The following is a 24860-nucleotide window of genomic DNA, read 5'->3' as shown; positions in this document are numbered from 1 at the left end:
ATACCATTCCTGAAAAACAAAATATATTCATATTAACATAATAAAACAGATTAACCTAAGAAGCAGATGATTTTTTCCACAGGCACCCTTTCTGCCCACAACAATTCCTAACTGTTTCATCAATGCTGCATTTCATTTTACTTTTTGTCCTTTCCAGATTGTACATTCTTCCCTCCCCAGTACAGAAGTACAACTCTCCCGTTGTTTAATGGAAAGTAAAGTGAAAATTATCCCTTTTCAGATACTTCCCTCCAGTGTAGTACATGGGTTGACATAAAGCAGCCCTTCCCCAACCTGGTGCCTTCTAGATGTGTTGGACTAGAACTCCCAGCCAGCTATGCTGGTGTGAGGATGATGGGAATTGTGGTCTAATACATCTGGAGGTCACCTGGTTGAGGAGACTGACATACGACAACTGTCTCTTTTAAGAGACTTGGAGGTGTGTTGTGGAGCTGGGCAATGGTCCCAAGCTAATGCTAAAATGGTGGTATTGGCTTTTTCTTTCTTTAAACATGCGGGAAAGAGCTATGTTCTCGCTATATAATGTAAATATTTAAAAGTCAGTTTTCTAGTGGTGAACTGGCATCAAGGGACTTAGAAAGCATTCTGAATAAAATACATCAATCCTGAGAACTTTTTTTAAAAAAAATAATCAGTAGGATTTCTTGTTCTTTCCCCCCTTTTTTTAAGTACTTGAGTTCCATTCACAGTATTATTATTATTCAAAACTTTACTATCACTTTTAGTGGAGAAAATGTACTACAGGCTGATCCTCATAGTAGCCATGTGAAGCAGATGTTCTATTTTCACTATATATAACGGTGTATATATATATATATATAAAGTAGGAAATTGAGATTTGATGGCTTACGATGTTCTATTGTGAACAGTAAATGCATGGCTGAGGACGTTGTTGGTTCAATGCCCATTGGATCAAACCAGTTCTCCCAGTCACACACAGGCAAGGATTAAGATGTCTTTAATTGTGTACATCATTACATCAGAAGCTGGGGTGGAGGTTCTTTATATAGTGCTCAGTGTATTGCATATTCCTGGGTGTGAGACACGCACACATACACACACACACACACACACACACACACACACACACACAGAATGCAGCTCCTGATTCATTCATTTGAAGCTGTTGTTGGCGTTAGACCCAATTTAAATCTGTAAGGCTGATACTCAAGTAGATTAAATTGCTGGTCGAGTAGGCAGTGTTGTATGCCCATTTCTGGACTTGTTTCCTCCCCTCCCCTTGTGCTTCCAAGGTTCATGTGCTTGCAGTGAGATGTCATGGCTGTTTCTACCAGCATGTTTCTGTTTACAATAACAGCACAAAGCAGCTACAAGACTGCTTCTTTGCCCAAAACAAGCACAAAGTGCACAGGCAAACTTGCTGTGATCCATAAATGTTAAAACTTATTTCTTGTCTTAGACCAGCCTTCCTCAACCTGGGGCGCTCCAGATGTGTTGGACTACAACTCCCAGAATGCCCCAGCCAGATGCAGTCCAACACATCTGGAGTGCCCCAGGTTGAGGAAGGCTGTCTTAGACTCTCATGTCTCAGCCTCCAAATAATGGCCCACTCCTTCTATTTAAAATCCTGCTCCAGTTGCTAAATAACCGGTACCCAGACTGGTTTTCAGTCTCTTTTTTCTTCAAAATCCTCAACCCCTCACTATGCCTCATTATTTCTGAGTGTACAAGTCACATTTCAACCTTCTACTCACTGCTGTGTACAATTAGACCTGGCTGAAAGTAGCAAAACAGGATTCTTTTTTTTTTCTTCTTCTTTTTGCAAAACGCCACCTGCAATTGGGTTGCTAGAAACATCAGGTGATGTCTTTGCCCTTCTGAAGGCTGTAATAATCAGAGCACAAATGGAGGCCTGCAATCAGTATGTGATTGTGTAAGCTGTCCATTTTCTTTACCACGGCTCTGCTTTACTTTAGGTGGTTTTTATTTTTCTGACCTCTGCAGATCTTAAAAATAGTAAGAAACAAAGGAAGAAACCTCTCCCCAGGCTACCCAGCCATTATTGACTGCTTCCCTGCAACAAAAGAATTTTAACACCATCAGTCATTATGTTTTCTTGCCAGAAAAAAGCAACAAAATTGCTTTGAAATGGCATAGGAACTTACGATGTGCCATTAAGGCTGTGTCTATCAGTGCCAAATATATTATCTTCATCCCCAGATGTAATCTATCTAAAGTGCCTGTTATTGCATTCGCTCACTTTCATCTCTTACAGGCTCAACTTCCTCTGCTGTCTTTCCTTCTGTTGATTTTAGCTTGTAATCTCTTTGAGGGCAGAGACCTATAGTTTTTCTTCTTCTTCCACTTCTGCAGTGATGGCACTTCATAAATAATAATAATAATTATTCAAAATATAATTTAATAACTACTGGCATGATTTTACATAGGAAAAAAGGGAATCTTAATAAGAAAAGGAATAACTGTTTGTCCAGATAGATACCTCCATTGAAAACTGGAAGAGCTATATGTTTACATGCATTGGACGGATGATTAGAACCCAGATCACTGAAAAGAATACTAGTCTTACTACACACAACTTGCCGTGCATGTTGGAGGTCTTGGGATAGTAACACCTATATCATTTTTTAAATAAACACTGACGATACCTGAATTTTTATTTGCTAAGCAGTAATTTCCACAGTTTCTGTGTGTGTTTGTCCATCATGTAACCTTCTAACATTGCAGAAGGATAGAACATATGCAACCAAAAGTGGGCCTTAGAGCTCTCAAGATCCAGAATGTTTTTTCTGAACAGGACCTTGATTGTGAATTTCATTTTTGGATTAAACAAGGACCCTTCATCATAGGAATGGAAGAAGGATCTGTTGGATTTGGGGACAACAGCATGCTGAGAAGGCACTATTCAGAAGGCTGCTGTGTATGAGGAAACTGTTTTATTGCATTATACATTATTACCAACATTATGTTGGTATTGCAATATACAGGCTTACCTGTTTTGTTTTTCATTTGAGGTTTTATTTTGGTTTAGGGGCCAGTTGCTATAAAAAAAAAAGCTAGGGGTAAACTGGTTTCCTGTCCACAACAGTTCTTTACCTGTACACTTTAGATGAGGTATGGGCAACCTTTCAGGGAAGTATTGTAACCAAGCGGGGATCACACACCCCCACCCTTGCTGCCACTGAATTTGCTGCAGCATCAGCAAATTAGATTAGGCTAATTTTACAGGGAAACAAAGCACTTTGCTTGGAAGCAGAACTGTGCTTCTAGGAGCACAATTCTGCTTTCAAATAAGGCGGTACCTCTCTGTGTGCTTTGTTTCCCAAATTGCAATGATTCTTGCCACTGCAGCAAATTCAGTAACAGTATGGGTACAAAAAACACCGGGGGGGGGGGCGCATATGGCCCATGGGCTGCATGTTGCCCACTCCTACTTAGGTGAACTTCCAAAAAGTGGTTTCCGCACAGACGTGGGAGTTGTATTACTTGTTGCCTCATCCACAGAAGTGTTGCCTTGAGGAAAGACACCAGTATCCCCTGCAACAAAATGACAACTGCAAATTGATTGCAAGTCATTAATGTTTTGGCATTATGTACGAAGAGCTGCTCAGCAGTGTGCAATTAAATTATACAAAGATAATACAAATCTTTCCTTAAGAAGATGAAAAGTTAATTAGTTATACAGGTGTGTGTTTTTTAATGTTGTTTTCATATAATTTCATAAAATGATGGGTTTGGGAGGTAGCCGATAACGAGAATATCTCTGATTTAATTTTCTGAGCATTTCTGCTTATCTAGGCCCTCACAAATGAGGGAGGCATCACTAGAGTCAGGTTAACCCTGCAGTTTGCAGAAGTACAAAATACTTAAGGGGGGGGGAAGCCCGAAGGGCAGGGGAGGAACCAATAAGGACTGAGCCCACAGGGCTTCCATTTCCCCACTGGGTGCTACCCCTGTTTTTGCATCAGACCCACTCTGAATTCTGTGTTCTGACCAGATGGCCCTGCCCAGATACTAGATTTTTTAAAGGATATATTTCAAGGGGCAGAGACCCTTCCTTTAAATAGCATTTGTAACATAGAAGTTTATGTGAAATAGGTTCATATGTTGTAATGCTGGTCTTGGGTTGAAAGTGACCTAATAACTGACATTTCTTGAAGTCTTGAATTATTTATGTTCTGGAGGATAAGCTATGAAAATCGATGCATTTTATGAATATCTCTCCACCCCGTGCCTTTTGCAATAATGTTCTCATCTCACAAATTCCACAGTAGGATCCATCTTGTATATTGTAAAAAAAAAAAAAAAAAAAGAGAGAGAGAGAGAGAGAGAAACAGAGTTCAGGGCCACCTCAAATGTCTTAAATATAACATGAGCTTTTGGGGGCACTTCCTCAAAAACATGTTAACTTGATATGTGGGGCATTGAGGGAGGGAGGCTATGGCAGGATATTGCACTATGAAAGCGGTATATAAAAGGCAGGAGCCACACAACTGCTTTATAGCGGTATTGAAGTGCACTGACAAGAGTTGGGGCCCTTTCACACATACCATATACCGCTTTCATAGTGCTATATCCTACTTGGTGTGGCTCCTGCCTTTTATATACTGCTTTCATAGTGCAATATCCTGCTTGGTGCAGATTAGGCCTATGATTAGGTGAAGTACTATAGAAAAAGTCTGTGAGTGTTTTGGGGACAACAAAAGCTGAAGTTATCCAAATAATGCACTTCTATGGAGTTTTCAGCTTTTGCTAAAACAAAAACAGTAGAATCTACAATCCAACCAAAACATGTTCCCCCAAACTATAAATGATTGGGTCCATACTAAACACTGAAATACACAATTAACAAATATCTCACATAGATAAGATCAGGTTAAGAGCTGTCAATTCTTTCAGTGCAAAAGCTGGAAATTACAACTCTGCTTCACTCAGTACTATTTAAAATTCCATCCTAAATAAAACTGAATACTTGTTACTGCATGCAAAGCATGTCAGATGTTAAAGTAGCTAAACACCTTTCTTCGTTTCGGCCTACAGAGTCCTGTATATTGGCCTTGCCTGTAGCACAGCTCGTTATATTTACATCTCCTATCTGGAAAATGCTTGGACGGTTTTGCCAATGGAAGTACTTCAAGGTAAGAAAGCAAAGAGCATGTGATTTGGTAGTGTAATAATCAGGTACATAAATTATTAATATTGCTTGCTCCAGCCGTGCTTTTGCACCTATCAATGAAAAACCCAAATGATACTTTTCTTTTTGGACAATTATATTATGACTGTCGAAGAAATACATCTATGTCTGGAGGCAATCTCTGTATTTGACCTGGAATTCTAAGCAAACAATGCAACGATAAAACACACCCCATAACTACACAAAGGGACTGAGAGGTTTGTGCCGCTAGGTTTGGCTGCTAGCAGTCTTCCGTGTACTTCTGTAAGGCATTAATCGCTTAAAACTGTTGATTCCTTATGTTACACAACTGAAAGGAGGTCATTGCTTATTAACGTTGGATCTGAAAACATTAATACTTAGCTAAACATTCAGGCATAACTGGTTCTCTTCGGGGTTCCTTAATTATTAGTGGCATTCTGTGTTTTAGAATGAAGGTCAAGTCCTGGACAGACTGTCTGAAAAAACAATGACTCTGAGATATGGGCATGCCTTGTCAGTGAACCTTGTTGGGATGTGCCATAGAGCTTCTTCTTCTTCTTCTTCTTCTTCTTCTTCTTCTTATTATTATTATTATTATTATTTGTATCCTGCCTTTTGCCCAATACTGGGCCTCAATTAATTAGGGGCGGGGAAGTGGAAATGGAAGCCCTGTGAAGTGTGACTGGGAATTACTGTGAACAGGAAATTCAGGCCTGCAGAGGAAAAATGGCATGATGGGCTAGACTGAACAGGGAGACAAAATTGCTGTGCTTTTAAGATCAGGTGGAGGAGGGGCATTTTCATGCATGCAGCATAAATTGCATTTCAGTTTCTCCCACAATTTCTGTTAATGTAGTTTGTTTGGAAGAGATAAGGTAAAGACAAACATTTGTAATGCCAGTAAGCACTCTTGTCTAATGTAGGTTTTTGGAGGTGCATTACAAATCTCATTGAAGCAAAAGCTGTAGTCTTTCTTGCCTGAAAGATAGTGAATCTGTAGGCTTAAGTTACCCTTGAGCCCAATTTTAGCCTTCAGAGATAGCAACACTTTCTCTACTGCACTGTTTTATTGCTCTTGTATTTTTCGCTCCTGTGTCTCCCTTTTGTTTTGCTTTCCTGTGTTTCTTGTTCTCTATATCCTTGAGCCGAGTCCAAAATCAGAGCTATGAACATCAATAGATGTTTTCAGAGGAAACACAGCCAGTCTGTCACAGCCAAAGCAACAAAATTTTTGTGTCACCTTAAAAGTCTAACAGATGTATTGTTGCATAAGCTTTCAATGCAGACTCCAGCACAGGAATGGCTTTGCCATTGATTTTCATTGGGTTGTGGATAGCTCTATAGCCCCTTATCTTTCATGAAACAATACATGAATAGATTTGATTCTGAGCTTCCAGAAGTTACTGCACTTTCCAACTTTCTTCTAACACCATGACATCTTGGAAGTATGCTATTGAAGAATGAGAACTGAGTGTCTTAGCCTACTTTTGCACAGGACCCCTAAATCTTGCTCACTTGTGCATAGTTACATATAATATGCACAACTGTGAAATTATTTATTTATTTATTTATTTATTTATTTATATAGCACCATCAATGTACATGGTGCTGTACATAGTAGAAGAATAAAACAACACCATCCTGCCACGTAGGCTTACATTCTAATAAAATTATAATAAAACAATAAGAGGGGGAAGACAAAGTGACCAGCGCTTGACGTGCTAATGAAACGGAGGTGGAAATTGCAGATGCGTACTAGGAAAAAAAAATAGGTGTGATGGAGCTCAATATGTGTTTCCATAAGGTTAAGGTGTGGGCAGTCTTAAAACTGCACCAGAAGTATGTGCAAATGAACATTCTAAGGGAACCATCTTGTGTATGTTTAGATAGAAAAAAGGCCTACAACTCCCAACATGCCCCAGCCAGTGATCTTACAGGATTTTTTCTGTCTAAACCTACATAGGATTGCGCCCTTAATGACAAACATATCTAGAATTCGTAATGATGGAACAAGTGCTTAAGTTTCATTTTATTAAGCAGTTACTTGTCCAAAGCTACTCATTAACTTATTTGCTACACCCATCAGTTGTGAATACTTGACTGAAGTACATTATACTTGACTGAAGTATAATGCATAAACAGTTGGTTTATAGAAGATTTTTCTATATTGTCATGAGTACACATGCATAGCATAAGATTCTATATTAATACAATGAAATAAATTGCAATATATAGTAGAACGATGAAACAAAAGAATACAATATAATTACATATGTGTTAAACCACAAAGCCAAGCAAATAAGACCGTATAGGTTATTAAACATATAGAAGCAACAAAGTAATTAACAATGCAGACTAGAGGCTATAAAAATTAAAGACCCAAACTAGTCTTAACATACTTCAGTGTGTACAACATGAACAATTAGAGCACTTAAAGCTGTATGCAAACCCTTCTCTTCAACGTGCTATTAGAAAGCTGCTAACAGTATAAACATTGTTCATGTGGTCGAGTGCCTTAGCACCTTTTTTGTTTTGTTACCTTGACTGAAAACAGAAACTTGGAGGGCAGGACTAAATGCTTCAGTAAACACAAGTCTGCTGCTGAAAACAGCAGCCCCCTATCAAATCCCCCCCCTCCCATAGCATCCAGGGTAAAATACCTATGTGCTAATAAAACCACACTGTGTATGTTCGCCATTGGCAGCCACTGATGTGAAGCAGGAATGGGGAAATACACACTGTAATGATGTCCAGGCGTTGCACAAGATGTGTCATTTTCTGGGGCTGCCCTGGGCTCCTTGTAATATGCTGTTTCTTCCTAAATTCGTGGTTTTGCTTCTTTTGTGTTGCAAGTGGGTATCCAGCAGTTAGCTCTCAGAACCTTCAATTAGGGATATTAATCTTGTAATAAGAATAATTATTATCCCCTGAATGTATTCTATACAAATTTTCTAGATTTGGGACATTTCTTTTAAAAGTTAAAACTCTAAAAGTATCCAGAATCAGCATCTGGTTCCAACATTGTTTTAGAACCCCTAAGCGGTATCGGTTTGAGTTGTTGCTGCTTATTTTTATATGTCCTATGTAACCATGTCCCATGTTCAGCTTTTTTTAAAACCAGTGGGGGCTTTCCTTGCTTGTGTCCATGGAATGAAATCAGTGGCTGCCTAAAAGCCAGCAGTTGCCTTTTCTCACTTCCTCCCTTTATTTCTAGGCACATTCTGTTCAGTCAGAAGTGATCGGATTATGAAACATAATTTAATACGCACAAAATCCAAATGATGCCATCTGTACAATTTGCAGGTGCCCTTGAGAAGGAGCCATCTGAAGCGCTTTACTTAGGCCCTTGTTGAATGACGACCGTAGATCAGCGATAGCGCACATTCTTTGCATTTATTCATTATATTTACATCCTGCCTTTTTTCCCTGCAAGGAGCCCATAATCGTCTTCTACATTTTATCCTCACAACAACCCTGTGAGAGTCAGTGACTGGCCCAAAGTCACCCAGTCAGCTTCATGGACAAGCAGGGACTAGAACCTGGATCTCTGAGTCCCAATCCAATGCTCTGACCACTATGCCACACTGGCTCTAACCGTTATGCCACACTGCAGCAGAAGGTCCCAAGTTCAATTCTCTCGCCCCATGTTCATCAACTTTGAAACTTTGGAATTACCCTGGGATTTTTTCCCAGGCCTTTAACAGCATATGTTGAGTTTTAACTGACTCCAGAACTAGCTTTGGCCTGGCTGAGTATTTAAAAATTGTTTTAAATATTAGCTGTTTTTATGTTTTTAATTTTTATATATTGATTTTTTAATGTTCAGTCTTTTAATCTTTGTAAACCGCCCAGAGAGCTTCGGCTATTGGGCTGTATATAAATGAAATAAATAATTGTAATGGCAGGGGTTGGCTAATTGGCCCACAAGCCCCTGCTGCCCCCAAATTCAGGTGGGGAACTGCATCCATAGTGCTACTCAGCTATGGAGTACCAAAAGGGTCAAAGTTAGCTTACCCTTAGTGCTATGGATGCCTGCACAGTGCCTGCACTCTCTCTCTCTCTCTCTCTCTCTCTCTCTCTCTCTCTCTCTCTCTCTCTCTCTCTCTCTCTGTGTGTGTGTGTGTGTGTGTGTGTGTGTGTAGCAGCCCACGGTGGTGGGATCTCCTGTAGTTGCTCACCCCTGGCCTAGGGCTTCTAGCTGTACTGGTTAATCAGGTTGGTAACTAGCACCTTTGCACCAGAACACAACGAAATTCATACATTAACAACATTACATGTTTGCCTCTTCCCCGAGGCTAGTCTTACTTTCAGGCCACACCAGTAATGTTTGAATGATGGGATCACGTATGCTCACTGGAATCACATGGCTACTCTCCACACTAATGTCTGCTTCCCTTTCTCTCTGGTCAAATCCTCATCTTGCTTGGGAAAAACTGGGACTTAGAAAGCTGCCTAACGCTGAATCAGACCGTTGGTCCATCTAGCCTAGTACTGTCGGCACTGACAGGCATCCATGGCTCTCCTGGGTTTCAGGCAGGTGTTTTTCCAGCCCTGCCTGGAGATGCCAGGGATTGAACCTGGGACCTTCAGCATGCAGAGCAGGAGCTCTACCACTGAACTACAGCACATCAGAATTGCTGGACAGTGTTTCTTTGTTTCATGTTAGAAAGAACGGTAGTAGAAAGGCCATCATGGCCTGATTAGCCAGGGTCATTTATGAGACGTGGTTGTTCTTTATTTTGGACCTTTGCCCGCAACAAGGGGTGGGGAAGCTGGAGCCAGCTGACAGGTAGTTTAATCCAGTTTGTAAAGGCAAAATTAGTCAGAACAGGGTTGACTCAGTGAATAATGTCCCTCCTGTATCTGATTCAGAACAGCAGCAACAAAGCACTCCCATGGCTGGCTGGCTTATGTCACACCCGTTTTCACTAGAAAGCATCTTGCATCATCTTTTTGTCTCATGTACATTCTGTTGGTGCAGAAGAGAAAAAATATATTTATTGCTAAAATGGGTTTTCTATTAGCATTCTATAGTACATTAAGCACAACTATTAAACCTGATTTGTAAGGCTTAAATGTGTGTGTGATGTATGTGAGTAGCAACACTCTTAAGTGAGGTTTAAAACAGGGCAGCAAGCTTTAATGGTAGATGAATCAACTACAGCTTTAATTGGCAAATTTGTGTTCTGTGTGTATGTGTGTGTGTGTGTGTGTAATTTTAATTGTTAGAGTTGAGACTGAAGCACAGATCATCTTGCTGGTAGCAGCATAGATACGCTGACTGCCTTTGCCCTGACCCAAAATTCTTACTTTTCATCCACAACATTCATGAAAGAAGAACGTCTTTAAGACTCTGCATCTCATAGCATATACTTTCTCCGTAGGTGTGACTCATGCAGCCATCTGGGCAGCTTGCATTTCCTACCTAAGTGCAGCTGTGCCTCCAGAATTAAGAACTTCAGCTCAAGGTATCCTACAGGGTCTTCACCTTGGCCTGGGCAGAGGATGTGGAGCAATGATTGGAGGAGTGCTGGTAAATTATTTTGGTAAGAGAAATGTAGCAGCTTACATGCCTTTTCATCCTTTTTAGAGGTGCTTTAAACACCACCACCCACTTTTCTCCAGTTCAGTTTTATCAACCAGTCAATCTTTTGATTTTTGATTTATATTTTTTGTATGTGAATTGTCAACACATCAATGTAGGAGAGCCTGTATCTTTAAAGTACCTCTTTGCCCGTCATCTCCAGGACATCCTACATTTGTAGCTAAATGTAGAACGGTTAAAAGAAAAGCAGCTGCTGCACTATATGAACAATGTGAATGAGCACATTTTATTTTGGATCCAGTCACATTGAAATCATTGATACAAGTTTATTGTCAATAATTCAAGTCCTATTTGGCTTCAGTGGGGCTGTAGTATCAGTAACTTTCTCTGGAACCAACCCATTCTTTAAGCACTTAGTTCTACAACTTTTATCATGATATGTAGGCCTAAGGGCCTTTTCACTGGCACAAAACACATCAACAGTGCAATCCTAGGACTGCCTACTCAGCTGTAAATCCCATTGAGTTCAATGGGGCTTACTCTCATGTAAGTGAGCATAGGTATGCACCCTTAAAAATATACCAACATTCTGAAGAGCACTTAACCCTATGAACATGTGAAAATGCCTCATGTTGAGTGAGACCATTGATTCATCTGTAATCCATTAGCTGTTTACTTTTATGGCTAGAAAAGGTTTTCCAAAGCCTGAGGTTGAAGACTTTCCCAGCCATCCTGAGATCCTTGTAGGTGGTTTTATTTTGTAATGTTTCTTGCTAATACTATAATGCACAAAATAAGGAACAAATAATAGCAATCCAGTTAAAAGGCTTTACATAGTGATTTAAAAATAAATAAAAATAAAACAATGCATGGGACATCCTGTGGCTGAGTGAATTATTAGTGAGATGCTAGTTTATTACAGGTTATTATTGCAGGTTTGGGTAGGCTTCACTGGTGACTCTGGAAAAGACATACCCTTCGAATAAAAGAATTCCAACCCCAGGTTTTTTTTCTACGTATCAGAACTGAATGAAACTTGCACTCCTTCCATGCAAAACCCTACTCCTGATTACCCCCAAACTTTTTTCATTTCAGCAGTATAATTGAGCAGGGGCAAAGCGTGGTGGAGAGGGAAATCATTTTGTTGCTGCTATTGTTTAAACAATTAGGAGTTGGGAATCCTTGCCAATCTAGTGCAAATTACCCAGAGATCTATGGGTAGATCCACATCTACCTTTTGCTCAACCCAGTAGTATGTATTTGCTTGGGGATGTCATAGAACGTTTGCAGTTTCAGAGATCATGAAGTGAATTGTATAATCCTCCTCCTCCTGAGTCTACGTAAGACGATAGAAGGAAAAGGGAAATCTCTTCTAGCCATAATAGCCAAGAGGACACTGAACACTTGTTATTAAAGTGATTCATGAATAGAGTGTTCTACTGGGAGCAATTTCTCCCTCTTATTCTTTTCATTATAATTCTATATATAAACAAGAATAGACACAGGGTGCAAATAACATTATAGTTGCCCTTAGGGATGTATCAAGAACTATTAAAAAGTAACTGTATTATCTCAGTTACAATACAATTCATAAATATACCATGTTCCACTCTGGGCAACGATTGAGAGATGACAGCTAATAAGGGCACAACTATTTAGTATTTATATTTGAAAGCATTCTTTAAAAAAGGAAAGCAGATTTGTCTAAATGATTACAGCCTTCTTGGCCTTTTAAAACACCTCTCTTCCATGACCAGGTGAGATGGTGTGAGCTTAACAGGCAGCCCCATATGATTCTGGCAATTTTCGCAGTTCTTCTCCTTGAGTGAAAATCACCCAAACTGCATAGAGAGCCACTTCATGTCAATGGCTCACCAGGTGGAACTGTTTCCATGCAACTATGCCTCACGTAACCACTCAGGCTGCAGTCTTGCACACACATATACCTGGGAGTGAATTCCGTTCATGTCAATGGGTTACTTTCTGAATGGACACGTATAGGATTGCGCTGTGAATCACTCTTTGCACAGTTGAATCGGACCTTACTCTTCTTGCTTCTCTTTGCAGGGGCCGCTTCAACATTCCGAGGGATAGGAATGGCCTGTCTTGTGATCCTCTTGCTTTTTGCGTTAATCCAGTGGTTGGCGGTTCCTGACGAGAAGGAGGGTAAAAAGATTATTCCCATGTATTCAGACTCATCCAACAATGTTTTTGTGTGTGCTTACTGTATTACCACAACTGCAGATAGGGGGAAGGCCATGGCACAGTAGTAGGGCACCTGCTTTGCATGCAAAAGGTCTCAGGTTTGAGTCCTGACATCTCCAGGTAGAGCTATGAAAACTCTGGCTTGAAACCCTGGAGAGCCATTTCTGCCAGTCAGTGTCAACAATACTGGTCTAGGTGGACCAAAGTCTGACTCAGTATAAAGCAGTTTCCTATGTCCCTAAGTAATTTTAGACTGTGGATGTCTCTTATCAGGGTGGTGGCTTTAGATGACCATGTGTATTACTTCAGTTGCGAAACACATACTGACATTTCTCTTCCTCCCTGACCCCAATTACCATTCCATGCTTTACAACAACTTATACATTCCTGAAATGGTAGAGAAAATAAGGACGGTTGCCAATTGTGACTACAGGAATACAATGGCGTTGGATTCTGCTGCCCTGATGGCAATAAGCATCATTTTATTGTAGAAAAGGATAATAGATTTTTTTTTAAAGTAAAAATAACAACAGTAGCATCTGTAACTGGGACTGTTTGCTACTGATCCCATCACCCTGCTGGGGGTGGACCTGAGGTCCAGTCTTAGCTGCACCACCATTTATTGTCAAGGTCTGAAATCCTCTCTCAATGGGCCTGTTCAGACAACACGCTAAGCCATGGTTAGACCGCTAATCCTTTTGCATCAAATGGTTCGTGAGCATGTTTAATCTGTGGTTATGTAGCCACCATGGTTAGGAATGGTTCACATGACACGTTAAGTCATGGTTGACAAGACATACTAAGCCATGATGTTTAGCTCAAAATGCTTAACCACCGTGGCTTAGTGTGTCTTCTGAACAGGGTCACTCTCTCTTCCTCATTTGTGTACAGTTAGTTTCAGTGATCTTTTGGCTTAATTGTAACTTTAATGTAACTTTAACGACTCGAGTCATTCTTGGACATTGTTTTGTTTGAAGCAGACCTTTGCACGCTCAGCAAACAGGGAGCATTTTAACGTTCTCAAAATAAGACATTCTTAACTGCAAACATATTTTGTCCTCTGTCCGAGATAGATGAATCCAAAGACTGGGAAAGAAGATTGGCCACTTGGAGCTGCAGCGTTCTTTGATTCCAAAGGGCCCTCGGACCTTGCTTAAAATAAATGTTGTCCCATAATCAAATTTCTCTTGTCTTATGTATAATTCAAAGTTATTTTTAAAAGACAAATAGGTTCCTGATAAACTGAGCTGCAGAAAGAGAAGAGCTTTCTCTGGTGAATTATTTTGAATCGTTGGGCTTCATGATTTTTTGTCTCCTGTTTTGTTGGGTGTTTGGAGTTTTTGTTTTGTTTTGCTTTTTTACTATCTGTTGATATTCTCACCTTTGGGAATGGGATTGGACGTTGTTTTGATATTTGTATTTGTTTTGTATGTTGTGAGACACTTTCAGCTTCCTTTTGGAGGAAAAGCAGGGTGCAGACATGAAAATGAGATGAAATCGATGGATAGCAGACTGCAGAAATAGTTCTCTGTCTGTCTGTGTTTGTCTGTCTATGGCCCCATTCAGAAGACACCTTAAACCATGCCTTTAACCACATTGGTTAAGCCAGAAAGCCAGGCTGTGTTCAGAAGACACCTTAAACCATGGCTTTAACCATGGTGAATAAAGCAAAAAGCCTTATTCACTGTGGTTAAAGCCATGGTTTAAGGTGCATTCTGAACACGGCCTGGCTTTCTGGCTTAACCACCATGGTTAAAGCCATGGTTTAAGGTGTCTTCTGAATGGGCCCTATCTCTCTTCCCACCTGAAGTTTACCTTTGCTGTAACTGGCTGCTGAAATTGCAGAAATGAGATTGTCCCTGTTATTTTTTTTAGATTAGGTGTGAGGTGCTACTGTCACTTCCTCCTTTTTCCATCCAGAAAAGGTATGGGGTTTTCCCCCCAGTGCTAGCACAGCAGTAGTGGATGAGTGCTGACCCCTTAGATCAGGGTACGGGGCTTGCTTCCAGCATCCAGTGCTGCTCTGCCACTGCTGCACAAGAGGGCCTCGATTCTGAACAGTCCCTGCCCTTAATTCCCCGGCAGTAAATTTTGTTGAAATGACCTTCCCTGTTATTTGAAACTTCAGAAAAGACGATGCTGGCAGAAAGGATCCCAGTGCCTTCCAGCCCCGTGCCCATAGCCACCATTGATCTTGTACAGCAACAGACGGAAGACATCATGCCTCGTCCGGAGCCCAGGTTTCCTCCCAAGAAAACAAAGCACCAAGAAGAACAAGAGGACGTAAACAAGCCTGCCTGGGGAGTCAGTTCTTCTCCATGGGTTACTCTAGCCTACGCACTCTATCAAATAAAGGAGATGGTTCAGCTCTCCAAAAGCAATCAGGCCCTCGAGAACCAGCCTTTGCAGGTAACCCAATCTTTGATGCCTAAAAGGTATTTCTAGGAGCGAAGCAAATATGCAGCTGTTACCAAAAGCTTTAGGATTCCACTTCTGCAATGGAAATTGTAGTCCCATAAATTGATTTCCGTACTTAGCATCCCTTTCCCCCCCATCTAAGCATTAAATATGAGTGCTGCTAAACCAGTAACGAAGACCAAAGGTGTAACAAATCTAGGTGGCCTGCAATTAGAGATGGGCAAGCCACCTTTGGCTTGCATTTGATTGACTCCGAAATAAGCCAAACCACTTCTGCAGAAAGTGTGGAATGGCCCGGCTCATTTCCAAACCAATCTTCCTGACTTGACACATGCGCAGCAGTGGGAACTCCTTTCCAACTCAGATTTTAATTTGAGCGGGAAAATACTCTGGGGGATTGCAGTGCTCCTCTCTTCTTTGAAGGTGAGCATTTTGAGCTGCAGGAGCTTGTATCTAGTCTCCAGCCCACAAACCTTGTGGACATCTCTATATGCAATGCAGAGGTTTTCCTCATGTGGTCATTCATGTCAATTGTAAGAACATAAGAAGAGCCCTGCTGGATCAGACCAAGGGTCCATCTAGTCCAGCACTCTGTTCACACAGTGGCTAACCAGCCATTGGCCAAAGTTGAACAAGCAGGACATGGTGCAACAGCACCCTCCTGCCCATGTTCCCCAGCAACTGGTGCACACAGGCTTATTGCCTTGAATACTGGAGATAGCACACAACCATCAGGGCTAGTAGCCATTGCTAGCCTTCGCCTCCAGGAATTTATTCAACCCCCTTTTAAAGCCATCAAGATTGGTGGCTATCACTACATCTTTCCATAATTTAACTATGCGCTGTGTGAAGAAGTACTTCCTTTTATTTGTCCTGGATCTCCCACCAATCAGTTTCATGGGATGGCCCTGGGTTCTAGTATTTTGAGAGAGGGAGAAAAATGGCTCCCTATCCACATTCTCCCTATCCACAGTACTTATTGGCAAGTTGGTTGAGGACTGACAAAAGAGAGCACTGCTTCACACAGCCACGTATTGAATCTATGAAATGTATTGCCACAAGAATGGGTGATTTGTGTTTACTTTCAAAGTTTTTCTGAAAGCGTTAGGAAAATTCATGGAGTGGGAGTTAGCCATGATGCAACCTCCATACTCAGGGGCAGTGTACTCTGACCACCGGATATTGGGGATGAGCAACGGAGGTGGCCATTTCCATCTTGCTCTGTTTTAGAGCTTCCCAGGGGTGTTTGAATGCTAGTCTAGATGGATCCTTGGCCTGATCTATCACAGGCATTTCCTTTTATTTCATATGTAGTCCTTTTTCAACCTCTTGTTAGTACGCACCTCAGTGCAACATGCTTACTAAAGATAGCTACTTACAGAGGAATGGGTGAAAAACAATAATCAGTATTACTCATGCTTGTGATTTACGTCATCTACCTCATGCACTAGTGAATTTGCATCAACTTTGATGTGTTCAGTATGTATTGAACTGTGTTCAGATGTGAAGTCAGTGACATATTTTAACACAGGGTGATATCCAGTTAACCCCTCCTACCGATGGAAATGACTTCTGTCAGTGCAACAGAGGGGGGTGATTCTCTTTCCCCCTGCAGCCCCCCACGCATTCTCAAAATCTGTTCTTAGGGGGGCAGAGCTGCAGTGAGGAGGAAAGGAGGGGAAGGTCCTGTTGTGCAAGTGAAAGTCCAGTCGTGCAATGTTGGTTTTCACCCTTAGTTTGAACTCAAGTAATTCACTGTATTTTGAGACTTAAGAGTAGGACATGTTTCAGTAATTAGTTGGTTTATGAGTCCTTAAGAGACAGATATGCGACCAGATTATCATGGCTTAAGTGAGTGTTTTGAAGAGACCAAAATGGTCTGCTGTTGACTTGGTAGCCTTTCACAAATTACATTCTTTATACAGAATGTAAGAAGAAACATGATCTATACATGCGTGTGTTACCTCATGAAAAAAATTGCTCTCTGAACAACAGAGAGCAACATTGTGGCCTTGGCTCCTACCACAAGTGTCAGGCACATATTTGTTGCACATACTTAAAGCATCCTAAGTCCTGTACAGGTGACTTTTCAACAGCTCCTAACGAGTTTTAATCCTTGTTACGTTTGCAATTTCCTAAACTCCCAGCTGATGCAAAGCCAGATGAGAACCAAAGCGTAGTATCCCGTGTTAGTCCTGCTTAGAGTAGATCCATTGAAATGAATGGGAAGTTAGTCGTGACTAGCTTAAGTCCCATTCATTTCAATGGGTTTACTCTAAGTAGGACTAACATGGGATATTGTCCAAAGTCCCATTGAAAGTCAACAGAACTCAGGCTGGTTTTGGTGATGAAGTCCTAGCAGGTAAATATTATGGGTGCCCTTTAGACTAGGGCTGTCACTGGCTTCGTGATATCTTAGTTAGCTGATCATAATCGACTGATAACTTAAATTGCATAAATTTGGAAATGAGTAAAAAGTAGATCTGAAGAAAACAGCCTGCTTTGTTTTTTGATGATGTATACGAGTGTCCCAGCAGTCACATTGCCCCTTCCCAATCCAGAGTCTCTTTCTAAGATAGCATGGACCACGTGCAATTTTGTATGTGCCTTATTTTTAAAAAAATAGTTTGGGGTTTTGGTTTTGTGTGTGTGTGTGTGTTTCTTTAAAAATCTCCTTCCCTTATATATTTATTTATTGCATTTATATCCCACCTTTTTTCCTCCAAGGAACCCAAGGCACCGTACATAATCCTCCTCTCCATTTTATCCCCACAACAGCAGCCCTGTGAGGTTTGCTGGGCTGAAAGTCTGTGACTGGCCCAAAGTCACCCAGTGGGTTTCCACAGCTGAGTGGGGACTAGAACCACGATCACCCGACTCCTAGTCCAACACTTTAGCCACTACACCACACTTCCCATAGTATCAGGGGCATCGTTCTAATCAGTTCATCTAACTGGATTGTTGACAGTGTTATAGCCCTGCCTTGGACACATATGTAGCCAAACACCTCTGATTTGTAGGTGGTATTTCAAGGGCAAGAACAAAAGGTATGGTTCCTATTTTGGTAAGGCAGTGGGAGGCTGTTAACACTACCACTCCTGGGAAATGCGTGTGATCGAGGTTTTGACAATCCTGATTGGCATTTGTCTGGAAATGCTTGTTCTGCTAATTGCAGTTCTTAAAAGTGATTGTTTTTAAGGTGGCATTAAAGTGAAGCAGCATCTGCTTGACCAACTGTTTATCACCCACATCCACCCACCCCAATTCCCTACCTCTTTTGTTTTCATCCGGTTGCTGTGCTGCTCAGTTTCATTGGTACGTACCAAGAGGAATCAGTGTGCCTTGAAACATAAAAGCCAAACACTGAACAGTTGTATTGAAAAGAATTAAATGTACCCCTTCAAGGCTGACAATCACAGCGCATTAATAATTTTGCCCAAGTAACTGATCCACTCCTATCTAAATCCTCCAGGAATTAGAATGTCATCCAGTGCTTTACTTTTGGTTTGATAGAGACATCACCACTATAAAAGCCGAGATTAACATGCAGCTTTTGCAGCCGTGGGGCCCAATCTAACAAGGAGATAAGTACGCACACATGCACACACACACAAGACCTGCTTCCTTGTGTGGATTACCATATACGCAGTGTATGTCCAAACTCAGCTATAATGAAGTTGTTATGGTCTGTGGGGTTTGTTTAGTGTTTGGATTTTAGGAATACGGTTAACCTTATTCTTTGAACTTGTATTTGCATGTGCTGGAAAGGAGCAGTTAAAAAATATTCCCTTGGTTGTTCCAAGTGTGCCTGCTGCGCCCCTTTATGGTTATTAAGGAGGAAAGGCCAACTGCTGAGTCAGCCTGCTGAAATATTCATAGCTCTGCTCCAGAAATAGCAAACTGCTCATACTTCGTGGGTCTGATGCAAAGCATTACGTGGAAAATGTGTCAAGGGAAATACGGGCAGCTCCATTAAAAAGGAGCGTGAAACTAGTTAACAAACCGTAGGGATATTTTGTTCCTTGCACACATAAATTTCATTATTTTGTTTGTCTTTAAAATACAATCAGCTTTTTTCCTACATGCTTCTTGGGGAAGAGCAGTTAGGAAAAGTTAAGGAAGGTAAGTTTTCTCATCTTTTTGTCCAACATGCTACCTGGATATGATGGCTTTCCCTTATGGCTTCTCTGCTTGTGCGCTGTGCTGTGTATATGATTTTTGTTGTTGTTATTATTATTCATGAGGAAGCTGCCTGGCTTACCTGGAATGGCAGGATGTCTATGTTTTTCTGGACAGTAAATCCACAATCTTCTCTTTTTTTTTTAACATGTGCTGTCTTTTTCTCTCCTAGAAAGCCGACAATAGCAATGGCTCTGCACCAGGCAGCCCTCAGGATCAAAGAAACAGTGATGCAGCTGGGAAACCATCACTATCCACACCAACCCTTGAAACCAAGCCTAGCCCAGATGGCCCAGTTCCTTCAGATAGTAGCGCTCAGCCCCCTGAGGCAGGGCGTGAATAAGGACCTCACTGCATCCACCTCGCTGCATTGAATCCTGCTCTTGCCGAGATGGAAGCTTGAAACTGCAGCTCCCTTCACCTTGTGTGACGGTTACCTGATGCAGCATATGCTTTTAAAATATTTAAGGCTGTTTCTGTGGCAAGACCCACCTAACAAGCTTGTCCCAGGAAGGACTCTAAAGTCTTAGAAAGGTTAGGCAGAAGAGGCTAGGTTAATAATGACTAGCAAAGGAACTCAATATTCCACTGGGACACGTTTTCAACCCTTGTGGAAAGGAGGGTTGAAGTTCTATTGGTCTGTAAACAAACAAATCCTACTATGATTAGTTTTGAATTTAGTTTGTACTCACAAAAAGGAAATGTTCACTTCAATTTCTGAAGAGGGATATTGCATTCCTCTACCTCTTGCCTGACATAGTTAATATTTCTAATTAATTATTAGGGGAAGGGAAGAGGAGGATGAAAGCTCATAGCTATTTTTCTCTATGTTAATTTATTAAGGGGCATGTTGGCTTCCCAGGTTGCGTAGCTACTGAAACGACTGAGAAAATACACTAAATATTTAGAATGAAGGATTAGCATAGAATTCTGTCTTTTGTAAAGACTTTTCAGAAACTTTGAATAGCTTTTGGCCAATAGGATTCTACATTAAATACCTATTAGAATCTTTTTAACCAGCGAACTTGCTATTGACATATGTGGTCAGGCCATGGAGCATTGATAAGGGCATTTTAGAAAAAAACCAAACTGTAAACCAATTCAGCTGCCTATAGCCCTTCATTTATGAGGGTGCTGGTTGGGGGTGGGGTTGTGAAGTTTGGTGTTGTGCTTCAAAACCTTGACTGTGATTGTTCAGTTTGAGGGTACTATGGTTTTATACAGGACATAGTTGCCCTAATCCAGCAAATAGGATTCACCCATAGAAACAGTATTTATATGTGGATCTTCCCTTTTAGGCTGTTGGGTGTGTGCAGGGGGAAGACCCCCCCCATCCCACATCTGGGACCTGGGGCTCCTACTGCAGCTCAAATACCATCAAACAGAAGGTCAGCATGGTTAGCTGTATTTTCTGGGCAAGGAGATACTAGATACAGGGAGTTTCTAGCTTAGACTTCCCATAACAGGATGCATTAGGTCTGCACCAGCTAGCACCAAACTTTTCTTTTTTCTTTTTGGTGGGAGAGAATGGATTCTTGTACTGCTCAATGGCACGTGCATAGATCAACTGCTGCTCAAGAACCTCTCTGGATCAGGGCCAATATATTTTGCTTCATGACAATAAAAATGGTGTGTGTGTGTGTGTTTTAATTTGGGGGCTATGATCATCTGTACAAAGTACGTTTGAAGTGCCTATGGGCTGGAGAGGAGACGGATAGAAATCCCAACGCCTCTAGGTTAGGTGAGGAGAATATTGTTGAGGTAAAATCTGTTGGAATGAGAGAACACTGTCATATATCTAGTGAAAAACTGATACAGTATGTTTGGGATCGTCTTTTACACTTGTATTGTCCATCGAAACACTGGCAATTCCAATTATTATTATTGTCTTTTCACGTTTTTCCAATGTTAGTTGAACCAAACTCTCAGACACTTGGTATTTATACCTGAGAGAGAAGATGTTAGACTCAAGACTTAAGCCTTTAGGCTTAGGTGTCTAAAGCTGTGTTTCTCATTAGGAGCTTCTTATTAAAGGGCAGATTTGCACATTGCTCTTTTAATGGGAGATGGTGTGAAATCAAACTCCTATTGACCTCTAGCAGCCAAGTGGTGGGGCTTGGCTTCAGCACTTACTTCCGTCAGGAAGGCTGCTGTGTGTACTGGATCCTGTTTATGCCCATCATCGCCTGAACTGGCTGTTAGGAAAAAAGCAACTTTTGGTTGTACCATGTAATCAAGAGAAGTGGCAGCTGCAGGTAATTGGTCCTTTGAAAGAACATTGGAAATACATTAACTGCACTTCATAGAATAAGATGTCAGATACACTGATCTGTTTTTAGCAAAGCTGCATGCAGCCTTACTTGATTTTTAATGCAGAGCATGTGACAGGATGCCCCAAGGCAGCTTGTGAAGAAGGAAAAGATGGGAACTGATGGAAACTTAAAAGTCTATGTCCCTCAAAATACCATATGGAATACTGAGGGAAGCCTTAAGGGACTGTGACAGAATCAATACATGGATACCTGGGACCAAACACCAGAGAGTAGTCACTAGCTATTTTTTTGCACTTAAATGTACTGTACTGTAAATTTCTCATGACTTGTTTAAGTGTCCTTTTAAAAAGAAAGAATTGTATTTATTATATGTTTATAACTGGGCGGGAGGGTAGGAAATAAAAGAACCAAGCAGATGGCAGGCTCAAAATGTTTATTTAAAAATTAAACAAAACATTAAAACCCTGTTCAGGCGAATAATGTGTAGAGAGTTCACGTAGTAATATCTGTGGTAATATCTTTTAATGTTCAGCACCTGAATTGTGAGGCATTGAACTTACATGTTATGTTTACACTTCTAACTTGTCTGTTGAAGCTGTTGCATCATTATACATGGGCAATGGAACTGTAACCCCGCCTTTCATAGTTGTGGAATTGTTAAAATGTAGTGAGAGAAATAAAATTTCACTGTACATGAAAAGATGCCTGGTGTTACTTATATGAACTGGTTTAGGTGGCTTGCTTTTAAAACAAGTGAAAAATGGTTAATGGGAGCTTTGTGCAATTTTGCCCTTCTAACTACAGTTTTGTGGTCATGACCTGTGTCTCCCAAGCTCATGCGTCTACTTCTCTGAGCAGGAGCAGGGCCTAAGAGCTGCTCAGGCCATTTAACTTTTGATGAGCAGTGGCATACGCTGGGTGCCATTTTGAATATGCAACTCCCAGTGGGGTTGCAGTGTGCCCTCTGAACTTGGCCAGGGGTTAAGCAATCCTTGCATAACCCCAAATGGCTGAGTTTGGATGACATACCGCGACTCCGTTGTGGTCACATACCCAAAATGGCACCTGGCACATGCTGCAGTTCAGTGTGAATTTAAGCTATGGTGAGTCTGGCATCTTAATGCTCCCAGAACAGCTTACAATGTAAGTTAAGTGACAGTCCCAGCCCTCAGTCTTACAAACTTATATAAGAATACAGTATTGTAAGGATTATTACTTGAGATCTACCCGGTGGATTTTGCTCATTTTTGTTTTAAACAGAAGCTTGAGCAGTGTAGATGTGCAGAAATGTTTTAAAGTTAAAAGAAGTTCAAAGCATGAGTTTTGAAAGCGAAACAATGTTTCCGCATCTGGGCCAGGAGTCTGAGGCAGTTGGGGAGCTACAGCTCCAATGTAGCTGCACACTGCGCAAGCATTCAGGGAGAACACAAAAACTCTTGGGAGTGGCCAAATTGGCAGCAGGGAATGCTGTTGGAGAGTGGCAAAGGAGCTCTGAGGCGGAGGAGGAAAAGCAGCAGCCCTAGGAAAAGCTGGGTTTTAATGTAGGGGAAGATGAACGGAAACTTGAGGTGAAGAAGCAAATGTCGTTCAGCGGCGACAGGTGTGAGAAAGCAAGGACCAAAAGTCCTCAATTGCATTCAAGGAAAAATAACATCTATACAGCTGCTGGAGGACTGACATAGCAGGGTGTATCAAGAAACAGTATATTTTGCTGTCAGATTGGCAACATGGACATTTCACTAGTCTAAATATAATAGACACAAGAAATAAGCCTGCTGAGTGAGGCAGTCACCTGAGGCAGCTGATTTTTGGGACACATGAAAGGGCAACAAATTGTTATTTAATCTTTATTTCATATAAACTCCCAGGGAGAGGCAGTTCTGGGATTTTCTGCCTCAGATGCCAAAATAATTAGGCCAGTCTTGGGTACTAAGCATCTTGACATAGAGGGAGGGATGCAATTTGCTGTTCCACTTCAGGAAGCAGGATCTGCCCTGTCTAAAGGCTCATCTGAGTTAAGAGTATCCTGCCGGAAACCTTGTAGAATTCAACATTATGGAAACAGCCATACAGACAAAGGAGCGCAGCAATTCCAGGCAAAGATTCTGCAGGTGAGCTCTTCAGAATAAGTGTGATGTTCTGATGGGGGGGAATAGAAATGCAGAGTGTATTTCTAAACAGAACATACCCTGCTAGCAGGTGTCTTGCATGAAGTTGCAGCTTTGTTCCCTGCAGCACATTAGACGCAATACAGCCTCAAGCACTTCTTTCTGCTTAGATACACCTCATCCCTAGGAGAACAGTGTCCGATACAGGGAAGCTTCTGTCCAAGAGTCTCATTACACAAAGTGTGTGTGTGTGTGCAGCTCATGGTTCAACTCCACCTTTGCACATTCATCTTATGACACAGCACTACCAAGGAAATGTCATTGCTGAAAATGACTCAGAGTGACTTTTCTAGAATGGACAATTTAACTCATTTATTGGGGCCCATTTTGCTCAAGGTCATTTACGTCATCCTTGGAATTTTAACACTACAAAAGGATGTCCATCTTGACCTATACTTCAGCCCACCATTTGTCCATCCCAGTTCTAACAATAAAGGCACTGGACAAGGCATTAGGGATTTTTCTTTTCTTCATGGATGTATGCCCCTGCTTATATCACACAGGGAGCAAGCTCTAAACCACTTATATCTGGGGTCTCCAATGTGGTGCATGTGGGGACCAATGCACTACAGACATCTCCCTTTGTGCTACCCAAGATCCCTTGCCCCTCCCCATTTTAATTTTGTTAACATTGGGTTTGGGGGAAGTTGCAAAGTGAAGCACCTTTTGCCTTGATTTTCTTTCACTAAATGCATTCCCCCACCTCCACCCACAAACACAAAAGCTGTGAAATGTTTTTTATGACTTGCTGCAATACCATGGCAGCCATTTTGTGAATGGACACAGCCATTTTGTGAACGGACCCATCATATTTTCCTCAAAATATAAAATGTGCCCATCAGCCCAAAAAGGTGTGGGCAGGGGCTGGCTCAAAATGCAATTCTGTGGGAGTAAGTCCCATTGAACTCAATGGGGCT

General features: G+C 41.3%; 1 protein-coding gene across 1 annotated transcript in view; it reads left to right on the top strand.

Annotated features, from left to right (window-relative positions):
• Window positions 1–20130, top strand: part of MFSD6 (major facilitator superfamily domain containing 6) — a 30312-nt gene extending 10182 nt beyond the window's left edge. The window contains exons 2-6 of the mRNA XM_063116239.1: window positions 5041–5138; window positions 10540–10701; window positions 12768–12866; window positions 15034–15314; window positions 19675–20130. Of these exons, the coding sequence (XP_062972309.1) occupies window positions 5041–5138; window positions 10540–10701; window positions 12768–12866; window positions 15034–15314; window positions 19675–19845 (811 nt within the window). The 3' untranslated portion in view covers window positions 19846–20130. The remainder of the gene's footprint in view (window positions 1–5040; window positions 5139–10539; window positions 10702–12767; window positions 12867–15033; window positions 15315–19674) is intronic.
• The last annotated feature ends 4730 nt before the right edge of the window (window positions 20131–24860 follow it).

This window comes from Elgaria multicarinata, chromosome 2, assembly GCF_023053635.1.
Source record: "Elgaria multicarinata webbii isolate HBS135686 ecotype San Diego chromosome 2, rElgMul1.1.pri, whole genome shotgun sequence".
NCBI classification, from domain to species: Eukaryota; Metazoa; Chordata; class Lepidosauria; order Squamata; family Anguidae; genus Elgaria; species Elgaria multicarinata.
Note: the sequence above shows the minus strand (reverse complement) of the source record. Positions and strands in the feature narration are given on the sequence as shown.